This window comes from Tetrao urogallus, assembly GCF_951394365.1.
Source record: "Tetrao urogallus genome assembly, chromosome: 16".
Classification (NCBI taxonomy): domain Eukaryota; kingdom Metazoa; phylum Chordata; class Aves; order Galliformes; family Phasianidae; genus Tetrao; species Tetrao urogallus.
The window spans coordinates 8,358,740-8,378,697 of record NC_136829.1 but is presented as its reverse complement, the minus strand read 5'-3'; the positions used below and the strand labels follow the sequence as shown (position 1 = coordinate 8,378,697).

At 49.1% G+C, this 19,958-nt stretch overlaps 1 protein-coding gene across 1 annotated transcript; it reads left to right on the top strand.

The window, feature by feature from the left end:
• Positions 1–16,083: 16,083 nt before the first annotated feature.
• Positions 16,084–18,491, top strand: HRH3 (histamine receptor H3; the record flags this gene model as incomplete). The annotated part of the gene is made up of 3 exons (XM_079543616.1): positions 16,084–16,412; positions 16,661–16,827; positions 17,625–18,491. The coding sequence occupies exons 1-3, from the start codon at positions 16,199–16,201 to the stop codon at positions 18,489–18,491; spliced, it is 1,248 nt and encodes a 415-aa protein (XP_079399742.1). The 5' UTR covers positions 16,084–16,198.
• Between the last annotated feature and the right edge of the window lie 1,467 nt (positions 18,492–19,958).

Sequence of the window (19,958 nt, the reverse complement as noted above, 5' to 3'; positions counted from 1 at the left end):
GCAACAAGGTCAGCTCCACGTCCCGGCTCACCTTCTGGGGATGAGGCTCCATGCTTTTTTGGCACCACCCCAGAAGGGATCACTGGGACAGATCACGTTGACTCCCAGCTTTACTCACCCCACGTTGGTACGGCCTTTGTGAAGCACCACAACAACCTCTGCAGTGCTGGACTTTGGGAAACCCACTCCAACGTGCTCCTGCTCTTTCTGTTCCAGCAGCAAATCCGGGCCAGCTCCATTTTCCCAGAGCCCGTGTGCCATCACGATGCCTCCAGGTTATCTGCCAGCAATCAGTGGTGCTTTATGTCCTAATAGAGGTTTATTTGTCAAACTTGTCCACAAGAGTGCCTTATTTCGATTTAATTACAGGGTCTGCTTTTAGCTACATGCTCAGCAGCATGGCAAGCCATCGCTGTACTCTCCGCACCAAATTTCTATTGATGGATGGCAGTGCTTGCATCAGAGATTAATTCAACAATATGATGCTTTCTTTCTGGAAATTTAAGTCAATGGAAGCTAATTATACCTATTGATGCAATACCAGAATTGACGTGTGAGTAATATCCAACCTGACTGAGTGCTGCTGTGGTAACTTCTCTCTGTCCCCAGGATCTCCTCCATCACAAGTGGCCGATGGAGAGGTTTGCACACAGCAGGGCAAAGGGATGCAGCCCACAGCTAAAGGGGTGCTTTCCTGGGGGCACCAGCAAACAGAAAAAAAAAAAGAAAATGTGGATATTGGAGAACTCAAGCTTTTCTATTGGCAAAGCCATAGGCCGTTCCAAATCAGTTCAGTGTGTAATTTTCTTTATTTTTGTAAGATTACCATTGCTGATCCAGCATATAACCTGGATATGTTCAGCCTGGGGAAGAGAAGACCGAGGGGGGATCTGATTCATGTTTATAAATATCTAAATGGAGGTGGGAGGCAAATGGATGAGGCCAGGCTCTTCTTGTTGGTGTGTAGCAGTAGGACAAGGAGTACTGGCCTGAACTTGAACATAGGAAGTCCCATACAAATGTGCAGAACTTCTTTACGGTAATGGTGATGGAGCACTGGAACAGGTTGTCCAGGGAGGGGGTGGAGTCTCCTTCTGTGGGGATATTCATGACCCACATGGACACCAACCTGTGCGACCTGTTGTAGGGCTCCTGCTTTAGCAGGGGGTTGGACTCGAGGACTTCTTAAGATCCTTCCAACGCCTGCAATTCTGACTGTGTGATTACTTGCTGGGACAGTTTTTGTACTGAATGGAATAAAGTCCTGCTCACTGGTCCCTAGGCAACTACTAGAACAAATCACTAACCACTAATTCACACACATCCATCAAAATAAGATCCACATTCATGTTATCCTTCAGTATCTTTTGTGCTTGAAGATCAGCACCTTCACTTTCCAGAAACAAATGATATGAATCTGCAGATTTGTTTAAAAAAGACAAGTGTTAAAAGGGTTTCGTTATAAAATTCCACAAAAGCAAGCAGTAAAATAGGTGGAATTTGAGCATGAGCAACAAAGAAAACAGCTGCTGTCCCCAGTGGAGTTGGAAAGCTGGGCTACAGATTAAGCTGTGCTGTAGCAGTGATCATGACAGGTCAGCACTGTGCCTCCCCCATCAGCTCCCATGTCAGCCACTGCTGGCTGCCTGCTTTTAGCCCAGAGCAGGAACTGGGAGCAGAAGGAAAAGAAAAACCTTCATTGATATTCACAATGATGTCTTACATGTTCAGCATTGTTTTTGTCTGAGGGAGCTCTTTTAGAAAATGTGAGAAAACAAGTTATTAGGTGGAAGAATGGTCATCAGAAGTGAAGAAAGGGTTCTGCTGGGAAGGAAGGGACTGTACTGCTCTGTGTATTGAAGTACCATGAATGCTTTTGATTATCATTTTGATTACTGTGTGCGTGTATTCGGTAAGACGGATTCAGATTGGGAACTGTAGAAAAAAACAAATTCATGACCTTAACTAAGCTAAACACCAGATTAGAAGCCTCTAATGATCAAGGCACATGAGTTGAATTTGCAGTTGACAAGTAATTGTTCCCTTGCACTGCTGGCATCAGAATGGTAGCATCCCTCCTTGTCCCCATTGCCTTGCAGCAGCATCCTGAATCCAGCGCCAGACCCAGCGCCGTCCCAGGGCTGTGCTGCCAGTGGGGACCTTCAGCTGGGGACCCGGCACCTGCTGGGCTCTGCAGGAGCACCACCAGAGTCCTGCCTGTTGGTTCCCAAGCACAGAGCACAAACCCCATTTTCCAGCCATCCGGCCCCAGTGCGGAGCAGGCAGGAAGGAGCCTTGCCAGCTGGCTGCTAGCTGAGGGCTCCAGCAGGGAGAAGCCTGGACAAGGAGTCCTGCACACTGCCAGCATCGCTGCCCAGGGCTCATTTCACTTTTGGAATGGTTCCTGGCCTCCAGCTCCACTCAGGGCAGGAGCCGGCTGCAGGCAGGAGGAGAAGCTGCCCACCTCTGCCAGCTCTCCTCAGCCCAGGCACTGTGTTTGCAGAGCACACTGACAGTTTTCAGTCCCTGCCATTTGGAATCAGATCTTGCAGGTACTGTCGCCTCACACGCACGAAGGAAAGGTTTTGGTTCAAAGCACAGCATTAATACTGGCATGAGTCAAACCCAAAAAGTTTCTCAGGAAACTTCTCATTGACCGAGATGTGATTTGCTACCAGGTTTGCACAGTGCATTAAAACAGCATTACAAAAAAAACCACCCAACCACTGAACCCGCAGGCAAGCAAATGCCCCAGTAACTCTGCCATGCTGGTGGGTGCTGAGTTGGGCTCTGCCCATGGTGCCTTCAAGCAGGTCTTCACACGGACCAGAAATAGCCCTGATCCAGGAGACCAGGAGCTGAAGTAATGCAGGGACAGAGGGAGAAGGAAGGAAATGGATCCAGTAGCCTCTCATTTCCTCAGTGTTTTGGTTGTCATGAACACAGACCATCCATTCCAGAAGTGCAGAGGAGAGATCAGGGAGGATTTCAAGCAACAAACAGATGGACCTTAAAGGAAACCCCAACTCCTGCTTGCAAACTAAAGGCTGAAGCAAGGCTTGCCATCACCGACTGCCATCTCTGCCTTCTCCAGCTGGTCAACTCAGCTGCAACATGCATTGCTTTCCCAAAGCAGGGGAGAGCACCAAGAGGACCAGAAGCATTAGAGAGCAAAGCTCTGTGCTCCCACCCCTGTCCTCCCCTGCACACATCTCCTGTGTAGAAGGAGCCTAGGTTGGCTCTGTGTGTCCTCTCTGCACAGCCCCATCCTTGTCCTGTATGTTGGAGCAGCATCCCAGCCCTTCCTGCTGGGCCCTGAGCTCAGCTCCAGCCTCATCCCACAGCCACTTTGGGTCTGGGGCTCTCCAGCAGCTGCAGCCCAACCCATGCCAGCACTGCTTCACTCATCAGCTCAGAGCAGCAGCCTTAGTGGAGAGAAGTCCCCATGGAGAAACCTTTGCTGCTTCACTCTAGATGGTTCCATAAGCAAGAAAACCATTCTGAAGAACAAGAGCAAGTGTTCAGCTGTGCCATACACGGGCCACCTGATGAAGCTGAACCCTCTGTCCAATCCCTTTGTAGAGGATCAGGGAAGGGACACTTCCAGGCAGAGGGATGCTGTGACATTGGGTTTCCTGGATTGGAAGACGCTGAGGTGACAAAATGCAATAGGTGGAAATGAGACAAATAGCAGCACCCTGTTTTCCAGTGAGAAATACAAATTGTGTGCTCACAACTGCAGCCTTGGACAGCACATGTTCTCACTGCTTCAGGTGAATAGGACTAGAAGAGCTTTTTCCTGCCTTTTGTATGCGCAGCTGCTATTTAATGTAAATGAACTTACCAGAAATTGAATAACTCCCACACAGGTAATTTTACACCCATCCAGCATTTAAATTCTGAATGCAATAATTTGCAGCAAGGCTAGAATTCCCAAAGCAAGTGGTCTATTTTTAAACCTTTCAAGCTCCCTTTTTTTTTTTTTTTTATGAGGTGTAGAAATTTACTTCCTTCTGTTGTTTCAGAGTTGATTTGCATTGAAAGTTTCAGGGATGTTTCAGTCTGTTGGGGGCCACCTGGTCAAACAGCAGCAGAACAAAGCTGCTCTCTGCTGCCCATCATGTACAAGGAGGAGCCTGCAGCCTGCCCACGATCCTGCTGCTGGTGCCTGGCTCACCTCTGCCTGATGGGGTTGCTCTGAGAGCATGAGGAAATGCAGAAACGCCTTGTTTCCCTGATGCCATCCTCCAGCTGGGATGCGATGCAGCTCCAAGCTGTGTGCCTGGCTCAATAAGGAGCTGTGCAAACTCTCGCTGAGTTGTTCCAGTGTCGGTCAGCATTACCAACAGCAGTTGTACAGTGCTGCAGAGAGATGCTCGTGGCTCTCCTTTGCAAACAGTGTTTAAATTCATGGCTTATTTTCTTCTCTGTGTTTTGATGGCTTGGACTCAATGTTTTACTTGCCAGTCTTTTTCTGTGTGTGATAAGAGACCCAAACACAGCACAAACCTCTGCTTGTGCGTTGCAGAAAATAAAGGAGAGAAAGAAAAGGGTCTGAGACACCACAAAACCCAGAAGACCTTTTTCTGGTCCCTGCAAGGTGTCTGTGTCATCCAGAGCATGGAACAGCTCTGGAACGGGCAGCTGGAGGGGGGATCACTTTGCTTTGCAGAAAGCCTGTTGTCTTGGAAGAGGCAGCAGCAGGGCTGGTGGTAATCGGCCACTGAGATGCAATGCCCTTCCCAAATGAGGACTGCCAAGAAATATCTCCTACACAAATCTTGGTTTGGAATTTCAGTGGAGTGAGAAATCTGAGCCTTGGCCCTATCACTGCATGAATCACTTTGTCACCACTTCTGAATCAAATGCTTCCAAAGCAGGAATGCTGGTATTGCAGTGCCCAGCGCTGTGCTGGCCAGCCCCAAACACAGCCGTGGCAAGAGCTGAGCATCATTCCTGAGCACCTGAATGTCACGCATGGAGCGTGCACAAAAACAGAAGTCAGGTCAGTGTGGGAGCCTGGGCTGCCCAGTACACCACAACAGGCTCTGGCAGAGGAGGCAGACCCAAACTTCTTTCCCTCTGCAGTGAGATGCACTGCTTCCCTCATGCTGTTGGGCTTTGCCTCCACTTGGGAAAGAAAGAAAGAAAAAAAAAACGTTTGTGGCAAATGGAGTTGCAATTATTTTAAAACGTTGCTTTTTCTGAGATGTAGCAGCAACAAAAATTACACACAGATCAAAGAGGAAGGAGGCTGTGTTCAGGGACAACTCAAAAATAATACGGGGCAGTTGCTGAGCAACTTTCCAGTGCAAAGTCTTGTTTTTTTCTGGGTTCCTCCCCCATCTGTACGAGAGGGATGGTGTCTCGTGTTAGTCAAAGGAAAGTCTGTGTGATTGCCTGAGTACAATTAGATCTAAGGTCTTTGCAAACAGCTCCCGTCAATCAACCCCGAGCCATTGATCTTACATCTCAAGCACTTGTTGAAAAATAAATTATGCTTTTTTGATCTAATCAACTAGTAAGGATCCTTTTCTTCCTTTTAGAGGCTGAGTAAATAAAATTCTTCCGTCAGAACTTGCTTAATAATTATTCTGGACACACGGTGGACAGAATCCTGAGTGCAAAGCGCAGCTATGACTCAGAAACCAAAGGCTGATTTCTTTTTCCTCCGGTCCTCTGTTTTGTTGGAGTATCTATTCTTCCAACAGGCGTTCACACAATTTGGTGCACAATGCTAAATGCAGTCCCATAATCAGGGCATTGTTTGTTATCTGCACGTGTGCTGTGGGGATCTGCGTGCTCCAAAATGGTGCCCAAGGATTTCACCTTCCTCTCCTGCTGCAGTTTGTCCCTCTCCTGCTTTTGTGCCACATCCGTCACAGATGCAAAAATGCTTTTGTGCTCTGAGGAGGGACAGTGAGCTTCCATCCATGGAGATCCTCCGGCATCAGGAGTGCAGTAACACTGGCTGCTGGCAGGGCTGTGGAGGCAGCTGCCATGATAAATACAGGGCTGGGATGAGCCAGTGTGAGCAGGACACTGGTCAGGTGGTTGCCATCCAGCTGGGGTCCCTGAGGAGGAGATGTTTAGATTCCTGATAGCCATAAAAATGGGATGCTTCCTTTCGTTTTGTCACGGAGGTGAATAAACTTGGCACTCCAAAAAGAGAATTTAGCAGGCCTGCCTTGGGGCTGGTGCAGGTGAGATGGGCAGGGAAGATGGTCTGTGTGTTCAGCTGTCTGCCAAAGCACATCTGAGCACAGCACAGTGACCCTGCAGCCCCTGTGTCATACCTGGAGGGACACGGGACACAGAGCCCACAGTTCCATTGCTCTGCCCCAGCCTGCAGACATGGGGAACCCTGTTTTGCAGTGGGATGGGATGGAGAAGCAGTGCTCGGGAAGGGTCCCTGTGAGCACACTCAGAGCAGTGTCACACACCGGATCAGAGACTGCTCAGCACCTCCAGTGGGCCAAACCTGAGGCAGAACTGATGCCTGACCCACACCGGCACTGACACAGCACGGCTTGCCCTGATATTTTCCAGCATTCCTCAAAAATGCCCCTTGAAAAGCAGCAGAGCTGGCACAGCTCTGCCTCTTGGATGCTGGCACGCTGCCATCCTTTAATTAAGTCTGCTGCTCTGTCTGATGTTGACGGCAGCGCTTCAGGTCGGCGGCAGGCAGGCTGTGGGAAGCACACAGTGATCAGGAGGCTGCAGGGCTCCTGTGGGATGGCTGAGGTGTTCAAGCTAACATGCCAGAGTAATCGCGTCAGTATTACCACACTCATTGATCAGATTAATGGAGAGCACAGACCCAGTCAGGGCACGGCTGCAGGGAAGAGGTTGGCTGGGAGCAGAGAGCAATCGTTTGAAACCCAAATCCTCACTTGATGGCACAAGCCATGGAGAAACTGCTGCCATGAGGCTCTCTGACATCCCCGGCTCCAAAGTGCAAGATGAACCATTTCTAGTACAGGTTTCCAGCAGCCACTGGCAGTACCTGTGGTCAGCTGCATCCTGCAGATAGCCTAAAACTTGAATTGGGTACTTTGGAAAATCAGTCTGTCATTGCAAAGTGCTTTGGGATCTTGACCAGGAAGTGAGACTGCCTCCATCAAGTGATGAGCAGAAAGAAGAGAATACCTGCTTGGGGCTGCCCTTCTGCCAGTGCAGACCATGGTGGGCAGCAGTGATTTGGATTCTGCCTCTCGATTTTCATCAGCTGTACCCTGCTGCCCCAGAGAAGCTAATCTCTGCCTCACCCCCACAGGGCAGCCTGATTTAGTCTTCTCTGCTTGCAGATAGTGCCATATACAGAACAGCATTGCAATTAAACATTTTCTCTGCTCTATGCTAATGAGAAACAGAAAGAGCTAACAGAACACACAATGGCAGATAATTACAGCCAAGCAATTACTGACACAATCCTCCCTCCTTGTCTTCATGTTGCTTTTTCCACTGCTCAGCGCTTGCCATGAGCCTGACATGGTGAGCAGAGCTGTGACCGTGGTGAGCAGGGCCATGGAGAGGCCATTGGAAGCACGACCCTAAAGGAGCACATAAACACATTTGTATACATGCAAGCTCAGACAGAATCACTTCAAAACAATGCCATCGTATTCTCATATGCAGAGTGTCACATGAAATGTTACCCACAGCGCCCTCCTCTCACTCCCAACCCACTCGCATACAAGCAGGGTCTGCAAAGCCCCTCTCTGGGCACTGCAAACAGCACTGGCTGTGTGTGATGCATTGTTAACTAGTGGAATTATGAACTCAATTTCAGAAAAATCTGCCTAGAACCGACCCCACGGCCTCTGCACACCATTATTAACAAAACAATGGCGATTGGAGTTGGACAGTTCATCTCTTACCTGAGCAAACACCATTTATTTATCGCTGTGCTCTGCATCACCTCCCTTTTTCCATCTCACACCACGCTGTTAGACCATGCAGAAATACAGCACACAACAAAGAATAGGAGAATACAGCATGTGATATTATGGGTGATACTTCCCTGCAAACTGCTGAACTCACAGAGCTGGTGCTCCTCCCCGAGCTGCAGGTCTGCAGCACTTAGAAAGTATGTTGTTCTTGTCTGTTTACCAAGCAAAGTGCCAAGGAATCCTTCACTTGCTGAGCAGTAAGACAGCCTGCATTAGCTAACAGTACCTGCTCAAATGGCACACCACAGACTTTGGTCTGTTTGACAGTAATTTTCAAGCTCTCCAGTGTCTCTTGTGTCCTGTGAAAGAAAGGACAGGAAAGCAAGAGAGCCAAGTAGGGAATTATCTCTCACTTCTCGCTTCCTGCTGGTAGGCAATATTCCACAGCCTCAGCTCACTGAGACGTGCGGAAGTGACAGAGCTAACAGGCTTTCTGTGGCTTGGGATAATCAAGTATGGGGTTCTCAGGCAGTCATAAAGGAGAGCTGACTTCAAGTATCCCTAAATTCTGTCTTGTATAGCATGCAGGAAAGTAACTGACTGATTGCCATCCGCTGGAGGCACAGGTATCAGCTCAGTGACCTGTGCTTTACTGGCCAGGCTGAGACAGAGAATGACAAGGACAGAAGTGCTCCTGATGGAAAACCTGGCTCCCACAGTGCAGCTTCTTACCTCTCGTGTGATTCACTTCCTTAGTTTACACTGGAGGTACCTAACTTTATTTCTCATCCTTGGCTTCTCCCAGTTCACGGCATCCTACTTGCAGAGCAGCTTCACCCTGCCTGGGGGGGTCAGCACTGCAGACCCGATTTCTTATTGAGGACAGGAAAATGTTCAGTCTTTCAGTTTTGCTTTTTTCCCCACGTTCCAGCATGTTCTGAACTCAGTGACATCTCAGTGACTATTGTGTTCAGCAGCAGCTTTGTCACACTGGAGTTCTCTGAGATGGCTGAGCTGAATGGTTTCACAAGAAGAGGAGCATCATAACTGCAAAGGAAAATGAGGATCCTGTTACGGACTGCAGCAGCAAACTCCCTGTTGTTGCAGAGGAACGGATGTAGCAAACAGGCCAGAAACCTTGGCATGCACCAGGCTGGCTGGTAGAGCAGCTCTTGTTGCTGAAATGCCATTCATTGCAAGCTAACCCCATAAATGGAACTGCTTCAGGTTACAGCTCCTCTCAGGACCCAGGGGAGCCCTAGTTTCTTTGTCCTCTACTATTTCTCTGTACCAGTCTGACTCCAGATTACCAGCTTGTCTGGAAGCCAAAGCAGCCCAGGAATGCGTATTTTTTCCTGTAAGAGGGAGGACAGGTAAAAACATCCTGGGCATTGTTGTTACTTCTCCTACAGAGAGCTGATGCTTCCTAAACGCTTTACTTTCCTCCCATCACTGAAACCCTTTTAATCCCCCCTCACCATGCGTTTATACTCCGATGCCTGACATATTCCCTATTAGTCTCTGCTGATTCGTAGCAGACATCAAAAGGAAGCCTGAAAAAATGAGGAATCAGAGACCAGTGAAGCATAGTTCAGAGTCTGGGAGGAAACAGGGAGGCAGATGAGGAGCTTCTGGCCATCTTCTGGCCTGTTCAAGACAGAAAGGGAGGGCAGAGGAGCCAAGGATGACCATGACTCACGAGGGTGGGCCAAGGAATCCAGCAGAGCTGATGAGGGCTAAAAGGACAGATGGCCGTATTCTCCTCTAGCCTGAAGGGCAATCTTCCTTTGAAAGAAAAGTGCTTTGATAACTGACTACAGTGCTGCTGGACTTTACAGTGCAATGCCTTTCACAGATTGCCCTTGAAAAGATGCTTAAAGTTCCTGCAGACCTGCTAGGAACAATATCAGCAGCATCTCCAGTGACTTCTGCCTGCTCCTCATCCTCAAGAGATGGGTGTGTGGGCTGAGCCCTTCTGATGAAGCTGTCAGTCACCACCCAGGACTGTATGTTGACATTTCAGACAGTGGGTGTGAAGGCAGCCTCAGTCCAGCCAAGCCAATTCTGTCTGCATCTTCACTTGCACCTTGCTGGCATCTCCTTCTGGTCCTCCTGGGCAGCAGAGTGGAAGTTTTGATGCGAAAGAATCACAGAATGGCTCAGACCTTAAAGCTCATACAATTCCAGACCCCCGCGATGGGCTGGCTGCACCCCCAGCTCACACTGCCCAGGGCCCCATCCCAAAAGGCCTTGAACACCTCATCCTGTCCTCTCCTCATAAGAGATCCACACACTTCAGATAAAGTCTTCATCCACCATGGAGGTCTCTGGTGACAAGCCAGCTTTGTGTTTCTGCTTGGAAAGCAGAAGAAAGGGAGCTACCCTTTCCTTGCTGTTGCACCCAATGAACCAATATGGTTATATCTTCATAAGAGAGAATTGGGCCTACATTGAGTGGCAGTAATGAATTAAACCGAATTAAACTTTGATACATATGAGAGATATGTTAGTTACTATATAAAGTATTATAATTAATTGGTCCAGGAAATCTCTTAAATATTACATAAGGTCACCAATGAGTTTCCTGCCTGTGGGCCCCCACAGACCAGCAGGGAGCTGACATTTGCAGATCTTCTCCCTCAAGAACCTCATGGCAGCTCTGAGGAAAACCATGGGCGCCATAAGTGGGCTTAAACTCCGCTCCTCTAATTGCTTAGAGCCATTAAGTTTTACAAAATTTGATTAAGCATTAAGCAGCTCACTGCTCTGCAGCTTGCACCAAAGCCCAGAGAAGCCCAGATAGTTTCTCTACAGCTGCTCCATTTTTATGCCCACCTGAGAAGAACATCAGCATCAACTAGGAACTGTTGGAACGTCCTGCTCAGCTCCACACCTGCACTACTTACTGCCATCAGAAGTGTTTGGAGTGAAGTCCAGCCCAGCTTTTTTAAAGCCATCTCCTAACAGAGCACCAAATTTAATTGATATTTTTTCCAACAGAACTGTAATGTTTGCTCTTCCACATGGCAAAACGCTTCCACCACTGATTACAGCTGCTTATGGATATCATGTCTCATTAATCAGACCCTGCTGTCTCTCTCTGAAAACATCTATGGGCTTTAACAGCTGCTGCCAATTGAGTCCAAGCTGACAGATGCAGGATGACTTTAGGTTTTATTCCCCTTGTGCTCTGAAATTTTCATTTCAAAACGCAATATTGAATTGGCCTTGACAAGAACCAGGTGCTAATTCTGATCAGTTACTGCATTACTCATTGTGCTGTACCTGTTTCCCTCCCCCACAGCAGCAAAACTCGGCATTTTGACGCTCACAGCAGTGCTGTTGGTTCCATAGAACTAGAAATGGGGCTCATATCCAACTCAAAGCTTGCTCTGTTCAGTCTCTTGCAGTGTGACACTGCCACCAGTAGAAATCATTTTGCCACCTGCCTTAGCAGCCCAGCTGCTCATTTCATGATGTTCCATCCAGGTTCAGCTTGCCATGCTGTTTTTCAGTCCTAACAGCTCCCCAGGTTTGACAGACAAGTTGTTGCTGGTCTCTACTGTGGGAAATGGCATTTTCTGTATCTCATCTTCTGACGCTACCTATACGAAACTCCTGTTAGAGTCTGGCTTCCCTGTTTGTGCATCAGCTGGGCTCTGGCAAAGCAGGAGCTCAAAGTCTCCTCTGGAAATTTCATCCTCAGCCACTCTGGGCTCTCTTCTCTGCACTGTGCCGTCCTTATCCTCACCAGGCACTGCTACCTCGTGAGGAGATCTCAGAAAAGGAAATTTTCCAAACTGAATAAACATTTCCTACGATGAAAGACAGAAGAAAAAGAAGTGAAACAAAGGGATGGGCTTCATAGCACAGATACTTGTGTGAATGCCAGAGCACTTTCAACCCTCATCAGTAAAGGCATGAATACAAAGCGGTTATTAAATCATCTCTTTAAAGTTTGTTCCACAGACAAGCTGGCTCCACGGGGCAGAAATAAGCAGAGGAAGAAAAGGCAATCATGCAGAGCAGTAACAGCATCTGGCAGAGGTTTGGGGCTTGCTGTGCCCCAGCCTGCACTTCTCCCTTCTCTGGGGAAGAGCAGAGCCCTCGCTGTGAAACTCTCACTTGTGAGAGCACAAAGCCAGGCATGCATCAAAGTGAAGGTGTCATGACAGCTCTCATTTCCCCTTCAAGCATTCCTGGTATTGTCTCTTCTGACGTCCTTATCTCTCCCGTTTCAGGACACAGCTGTCCTTTTACTTTGTAATTGCAATGATACCTATCTGAACCTGCACTGAAGTGCAATTCTTCTACGGGAGTCTGACCAGCATCCCGGGGACATCTATCCATGTGGATTAAGAATAACTCCTTCATCATTAGCACCTTATACACTGGCTTTTGTTGGGTCTGTTCCAGGAAAAATGGGAGCTTCCATCTCTCCCCTTCACGAAGCATCCAGCAGGAGCAGCACACAGACTGCACAGGCCTGTGCTCCTGCACAGCTGAGCTCATAAGATGGTGGGGTATTTTGCCCCACAACAGAGGCACTTGTACTGATGTAAAAGCACAGTGTGGCTCTGGAGCTGCAGCCAAGAAGGTCAGAGCAAGCACTGGAAGATAGCTGTGCCCGAAATAGAGAAGCAGTGAATTTGTGAACCTTTCCAGCACCAGCTGCTGCACGGAGGTGGTGGTTATTTGTATGTAGAATGGGGCTGTCACCACCTCTACTGGTTTTGACTGGGAAACGTGTGGAAGATTTCAGGTCATGTATACTCCATGGCAAATCGAGAGACAGCGCATTTTTGTTTTAGTGATTTGGTCCTGATTATCACTTTGTCATTTGTAAAAGGTCACAGTCCCTAAAGGTGGGAGATGTTATCAATTACATGATTAAGCAGCCAGCTGCAAAGGAATATCCTCCCAGCTCCAGGTTTATTACACTGGGAAGTTATCTATGGGCCAAGATGGTTAACAAACACTTCAGTATACACCTCAGAGCTACAAAGGCACTTCAGAGAATCAAACCTAAGTGATAAAAGGTAACAATGCCAAAGTAAGCCAACAGAGTTGGCTTCACAGACATATTGACAGGCATCCCAGAGAAGGGAACAATCCAATCCTCACATCTGGATTTCGTGGTTCATTAGATGCCAAGCATCCAAGAAGATCTAAGACAAGAACAAGCATCTAACAAAATAGCACCATCTCTACAACTCTTCTAAAGCAACTGAGAACAGATTTTGTAGCATGGATGATCTTGAAGGTCATTTCCAACCTTGGAAGTTCTCTGATTCTGAGTCTAACTGTGCATTCAACAAAACCACAATAGTTTTATATGAAAGGGATTACAGGAATTTAATAAAACTAGAGAAGTAGAAACAAGAATTATGCCTGGCCTGCAGAGGAAGGCGCTGCACTGAGAAGAACAGATCCCAGCTCTGCGTCTTTAGCACTCAGCACAGCCTCACATGGAAGCTCCAGTTGTTTGCACACAAGTTCTTGGGAAGGCAGAACTTCTCCGTATCTCTCTGTGTGGCTCATAAATCTCTGTGCAATTCTGCAAGTCACGAGAGACAAGGTAAATGAGATGCTGAACAGGGGAAATAGAACTGAACAAAAGCAACTCCAAATTGGTCCCTGTAGGACGGCCAAACTAAAATAATAAGCAAGGGAAAGAGAAGCCAATGTCACCAAGCCAGATGCATACAAAGCACATCCACAACAGTCCCCGAGTGCTTCCCATTGTAAGCAGCAGTGAGCAGAGCAAGCTGGGCCAGCCAGGCTCAGCCAAAGATCCTGGGGCACCACTCTGAGATGTGGCAGCGCTCAACTCTGCAGTGCCAAAGTTCAGATAGACCCCACTCTAGAATTACACCCGAAGATTTCTGAACACCAGAAAGCTGCAGAAGTTATTTGTCTCTTAGTCTGAAGGTTTCATGTTGCAGAGAAACTGCCTAGAACAGCCATCTTTACAAGATCATTCACTTCTTATTCACTCAGTGCTTGAATCTGAAAGAATGCTCAAGTGCAGGCATTGCTTTCAGTATAAAGTTGCTACAAGATAGACACATATTGCCCTTGTTTGTTTTAAAAGGCATAGAACACCTGTGGAACTCATGTCCAGGCTCAACGCTTTTTAAAAATGAAATGGGGAAGGAAGGAAGCAGAGGAGACTTGAGCTCCCAGGACTGGAACTGCTTACCAACAGCAGCAGCAGGGCTGCCCCCACGCTCCTCACTTCTGCCCTTACCTGAAAGCATCCAGCACAGCTGCACCACAAGCTCATAAAGCATTATTTGAGCACACTGGCTGCTCTCTGAGGCTCCTCAGTTGCCTCATCACACTCAGCTGAGACATCCCAGAAGCCTTTAGGAATTGGGTTGAATAGGGAGCTCTGGGCTGGGATCTCTGCACTGGCTATCCACTTTTGTATCTGCCTGAGGACTAAGTGGTGCAGAGCTCTGAGGCCAAGAAGAGAACCCTGGCAGGTGACAACAGACTAACTGATAACCCCAGTGAACACATATAAGCACTTATGAGCACATGACATCTACATATGTACTGCATAAGCCAGGTCAAAACATTAGCCATCGTACCGTCTGACCACATATCCACGTGTAATCTGCTAATCAGCCCTTCTAGGCTGGGTGATTTCCTTTGTTTCATTAACAACACGATTCCAGAAATACATTAGATAGATAGATGTCCTCCTGAAGCAAAAAAGAAACATTCAGGGCAGGAAAACTCTATTCTGATCAGCTCTGCTGTCCCTTATTGGCTCAAGGTGCCAGGCAAATCACTCTGGTTAAATACTGATTGAGAGCTGTGCACGTAACATGTTGAAATCCCTTTGTAAATTATCTTCAGTCCAAAGCGTGATTTCTGCTTTCTGTTCTGATGGAGCAAACTGAATAATGACTGACAGCTAACGAACAGCTCGCAGTGATAGTGCCGCCGTATGCACGCAGTCATTCGGAATTCATAGACGTCTTAATGAATACTAACGACTGGCTGAATAGCTTAAGATTACAAACCACACGAGATCGCAAACAGCCGCGGGATGAAAGTGTTGGCTGTTAGAAATCGCCCCACCAACAACTCGACGCAAAGCCCCGCTCTCTGTCCCCGGCAGCGCTGCCGTGTGCGGCTCCGCGGGCGCACAGTGACCTCCTCTGTTGGGACGCGGCGGCGGTGCGGACAGAGCCGCGGTTCCGTGCGGGCGCAGCGATTCCTGCCAGCCCGGACCGAAAGCGGAGAGATGGAACGAGGCGCCACCGAATGCCATCCCTGCACGGAAATGCTGCCTGCTGCTGCTGGCTGCCGCGATGCTGGAGCTTCTGCAGCCTCTGCTCGAGCCTCTGATAGCTCCTGGTGTGAAGATGGCTTCTGAAGTAATGAGGAAGAGGCACAGCTCCCCGGGCTTCGGCTTCATGGTGTTTCTGGGCTTGCAAAATTTCATTGCTTAGTTTTTTGTTCGCTGTTCTTCAAAGACGGACAAAACGCATCAGACTTCTCCAGATTAAAAAAAAAAAAGGCTCTGGGGCAGATTCTGCAGCCCTGGTTTCCGGTGCTGCCCTGCACACCCCACACCTTCCTCCCTCACTCCCAGGTGAGCTGATGGGACCCGGAAGGCATTTTCACTGCTGCATGCAGAGCATGCACTGCATACCGTGGTGGGTTTTACCGTGGCCTGAGCTTCGTCCTGGAGTACTGCCGGCAGAAAAGTACGTTCAGGCAAAAGTTATTCCCTTCACTATGAAAAGCCAAGTAAGAGGAGGGAGGAGAAGGCATGAATCGATTCCCTGCAGCTAGAAGTGGAGGGCAGTGAGTCGCCGGTTTGCAGGTCGTGGGTTGGACAGGGTGAGATCTGCAGCAGGGCAGCTCCCGGGCAGCTGTTCCTTTCCCCTGCTGCCCGTGAGGGGCGTGGGCATCGCTGCCTTCCTCCACCAGCCCGGGGGCTCTCGGGGCTGACTTCTAGTTGGGCGTTTACCTCCACGTCTTGACACTGGGGCAGAGACCGTCAGCGCTCCCCACGGCCTCTGTCTCTGGGGAGATGCTTTGGGGGAGATGCAGAGACGTTCCTAGCGGGACACGTGGGGATACTCCGGAGGAATCGAGGGACTGAGGGGAAAAGGGAACGAGTGGATGGCAGCATCCTGTGCGAGCGGTGCGGGACGCACCGAGGCTCGGAGCGGCGGCGGCGGGGAGCGCGGGGCTGCAGAGCAGCGGGGCGGGAGGCGGGGCCGGACCGGGAGGGGAGGGGAGGGAAGGACCGGCAGCCCCGCGGCTGCGGAGAGGCGCGGGCCATGGAGAGCGGCGGGGCGCTGAACGGCTCCGCCGCCGCCTCCGGGCGCTTCGCAGCCGTCGGCACCGCGGCGCTGGGCGCCCTCATGGCTTTGCTGATCGCCGTCACCGTGGCCGGCAACGCGCTGGTGATGCTGGCTTTCGTGGCGGACTCCAGCTTGCGCACCCAGAACAACTTCTTCCTCCTCAACCTGGCCATCTCGGATTTCCTAGTAGGTAAAGTGCCGCCCGTCGCGGAGCAACGCGCCCGAAACTTCGTGGCGAGGGCAGCGTCGTGCCGCTCTCCCGGCCGCAGCCCCGGGGTTCCGTCCCGCAGCGCGCCGCCTCTCCCCGACCCCACAGCCCCGCAGCGCCCGCCCGCATCCCGCGCCCGGCGCAGCAGAGCCCTGCGGAGCGCAAGGGCGGCGGCGCTGCTGCAGGTCACGGCCTCGCGTGTCCGAACAAACGGAGCCCTCTGGTTGCAGGTGCCTTCTGCATTCCTTTGTACGTGCCCTACGTGCTGACAGGGAGATGGATCTTCGGGAGAAGCCTCTGCAAACTCTGGCTGGTAGTTGATTACCTGCTCTGCACCTCTTCGGTCTTCAACATCGTGCTGATTAGCTATGACAGATTTCTCTCGGTGACAAGAGCGGTGAGTCCTGGCACGGCAGCTGAATGGGGAATAACTCCTGCTTTGTTTTTTGTTAATTAAAAGCTTTCTGAATCGTCCACAAAATTGTTAATCGTTCAGCCCGGTGATTGGAAAGAAATAATTATCCACAAATACCTAATTCAGTTGTGGCTTCCGATGAGTGTTTCTGGCGTACTTAACCAGACCCCACTGTGCAGATGTTCCTTTGCAGATGACAGGAAGGCAGACCCGCAATGAATTGCAGAGATCTGTCATCTCCGGGGCAGACAAGCAGATTGCAGACCCAAAGCTAGGGAGATTTCAGTGCCACTCAGGTCTGTGGGCACTGTGAGGTGTGGTGAAAACAGCCTTGCCCAGGCTGATCAGAGCCACAGCTGCCTGATTTCTCCTTGACTCCAACTACAAACATGGGTCAGCTGCACGGCACCCGGGTTCAGAGCAAGGCAGTGCTGAATGCCTGGTGTGTGATGCATGCCTGTCCCCAGGAGGTACAGCATAGCCAGGGGCAGCTCGGGCATGTGGCTGGGAGCAGCAAACTGCTGGGCTTGAACCAAGGCTGTTCATTTCCACTGAGCAGAACTCACGTCTCTTTCTGGTGAGGTACAAGATGAGGGTTCTGTCTTCTTGGCAGGTGTGTGATATATCCAGCAATTGCTCGTGCTGCCTGCGACATGTGAATTTGTTACTGCTGTGATATTGCCTCGCAGCTTTACCAGAAATGCCGACAGTGTGTTTGTGAAGTGCCTCAACCAGCTGGTGTGTGTGGCCGTGCTTACGGGAAGGTTTCCTCACTGCAGGTCTCCTACAGAGCCCAGCAAGGCAACACCAGGCGAGCAGTGCTGAAGATGGTGATGGTGTGGGTATTAGCATTCCTGCTTTATGGACCTGCCATTATCAGCTGGGAGTACATCTCGGGGGAGAGTATCATACCCACTGGGGAATGCTATGCTGAGTTTTTCTACAACTGGTACTTTCTCATGACAGCTTCCACGCTGGAGTTTTTCACCCCTTTTATCAGCGTAATGTTTTTCAACCTGAGCATTTACCTGAACATACAAAAGCGTACCAAATTACGCCTGGATGTTTTCCACGAAGTGCACAACCAGCCCTTTGCTGAAGAGATGGAAATGAGCCCAGAAACAAAGTTTGCTTCGAAATGCTGCAAGTGGGAGCAGAAGGAGCCAGCTGAAACCCTCGGCCTCTCTAAGAGTGAAGCACAAGCAGCAGCTTCCACCGGTGCAAAAGACCTGCTGACAGCCAGCTCGGGGAGATCCCAGTGCTGCAACAAAAAGGGCTGTAAGAATTCAGCATCCGCGCTGTCCTTAGAGAAAAGGATGAAGATAGTCTCCCAGGGCATGACCCAACGCTTCAGGCTCTCCCGGGACAAGAAAGTAGCCAAATCGCTGGCAATCATTGTGGGCGTTTTTGGCATTTGCTGGGCGCCGTACACCCTCCTTATGATTATCCGTGCTGGCTGCCACGGCCACTGCATCTCTGACTACTGGTACGAGACTTCCTTTTGGCTGCTGTGGATCAACTCAGCTGTCAACCCCGTCCTATATCCTCTCTGTCACTACAGCTTCAGAAGAGCTTTTATTAAACTCCTCTGTCCGAAGAAGCTGAAGATTCAACCTCAAGATCCCCTGCAGAACTGCTGGAAATGAAGCAATCCTTGGGTGTGGGAAAGCCTTTGTAACAGGCGTAGCATTACTTCTCCAGAAGCTGGGATCACTGCTCTGCAGCACACGAGAAAGGCAGCTGGGAGACCACTGTTCACTTATGCCAGTTCATCACCGACAAACCCAAGCAGAACAGAGGAGGGAGGAGGTTGGGTTTTTTCCATTTTAACGTTACCCATAGGCAGTGATGTGTCCTCCACCTGCACAGCAGAGCTTTGCTGCCACCTAGTCAGCCTGAGCAGCACCAACATTTTGTTGAAATAAGAAACCCAGAAAATAAATGCCTACCCCAAACCCACCGGACTAAACTCATGTTTAAATCATTAAACTAAAGGTTACGTGATTGCAAACCTGATTTTTACTGAGAATGGGTTTTGTTTTGTTCTCTTTGCACTTAAGTTATTACGAGATGATACAGCAAGAATGAACCACAGAAAGAAGGAATGCCTCATTTATCATTACTTTTACAGCAGCTACAGCCATAATGTAGATCCTCATTGCATATGGTGCAAGGTATGTCCTTCCCACTCTCCAAGAAGGGGCACATCTCTGCCCCAAGCAGTCTACAGCCAGACTGAGCTTACAGCCAGGCTTCCTTTTAAAGCAGGAGACCTTGGTCAAGCTGATCTAAGCAACACAATTATCATTTTTTAATTGTCTTTTTTAAGCAATCAGACAGCTTCTTCCACAGACAGAACATCAGATTCAAGAGACCAGGGCTCTAACCTAGCATGAGATATTGGGCATTTTATTTCTGCTTCCCATCTCATTCTTTGTCATACTTGCCCACGTAGACTCAATAAGCTCTTTGGGAACAGGCAGCATGGCCACAAAGAAAAGACCAACTCCCATCTCTGCTGGCACTGCTCACTGCTGTAGTAATACAAATACATCATCAGTTGCCATGGCAAGCACTCGTGTTTAACAGTATTGCAAAGGAAGCTTGAGATCATAAGTCTGAAGACTACATTTATAAATGGAAACCCAGTTGCTGTGAAGTTGTACCCACAAGCTTGTGATGCTGTGATTGCCAATTACACTTAGCTGTCGTAAACAGTTTCTTGGCTGTTGCTAGGAATAAACAAAAATGCCATCCTACTTTATTCCAGTGATGTTTGTTGAGTAGACCAATATTGTCATCTGAAGTCAGGTTTAAATGATGTCTTGTTCTGTGTATATGATATTGCAGTCTTGTGACAAGTTCCATCAGGCCATAAAATATGAACTCAGATACATGTTTTGAAGTGTACTGAGAAGTGCCAGTATGCACTGCTGAGCCTCGTGTACTTTCCTGTGTCCACTACCTTCTGAGAACGCCAGTAAAGTACTTTTATACAAATAATTCATGGTAAGCAGGACGTTGTTAGAAATTATGAAATCCAACATGTATGAATTATGAAAGCAAAACCTGTATCTATTTGTCTGAGGAGACAATGGAAGCCAATAAAGAAA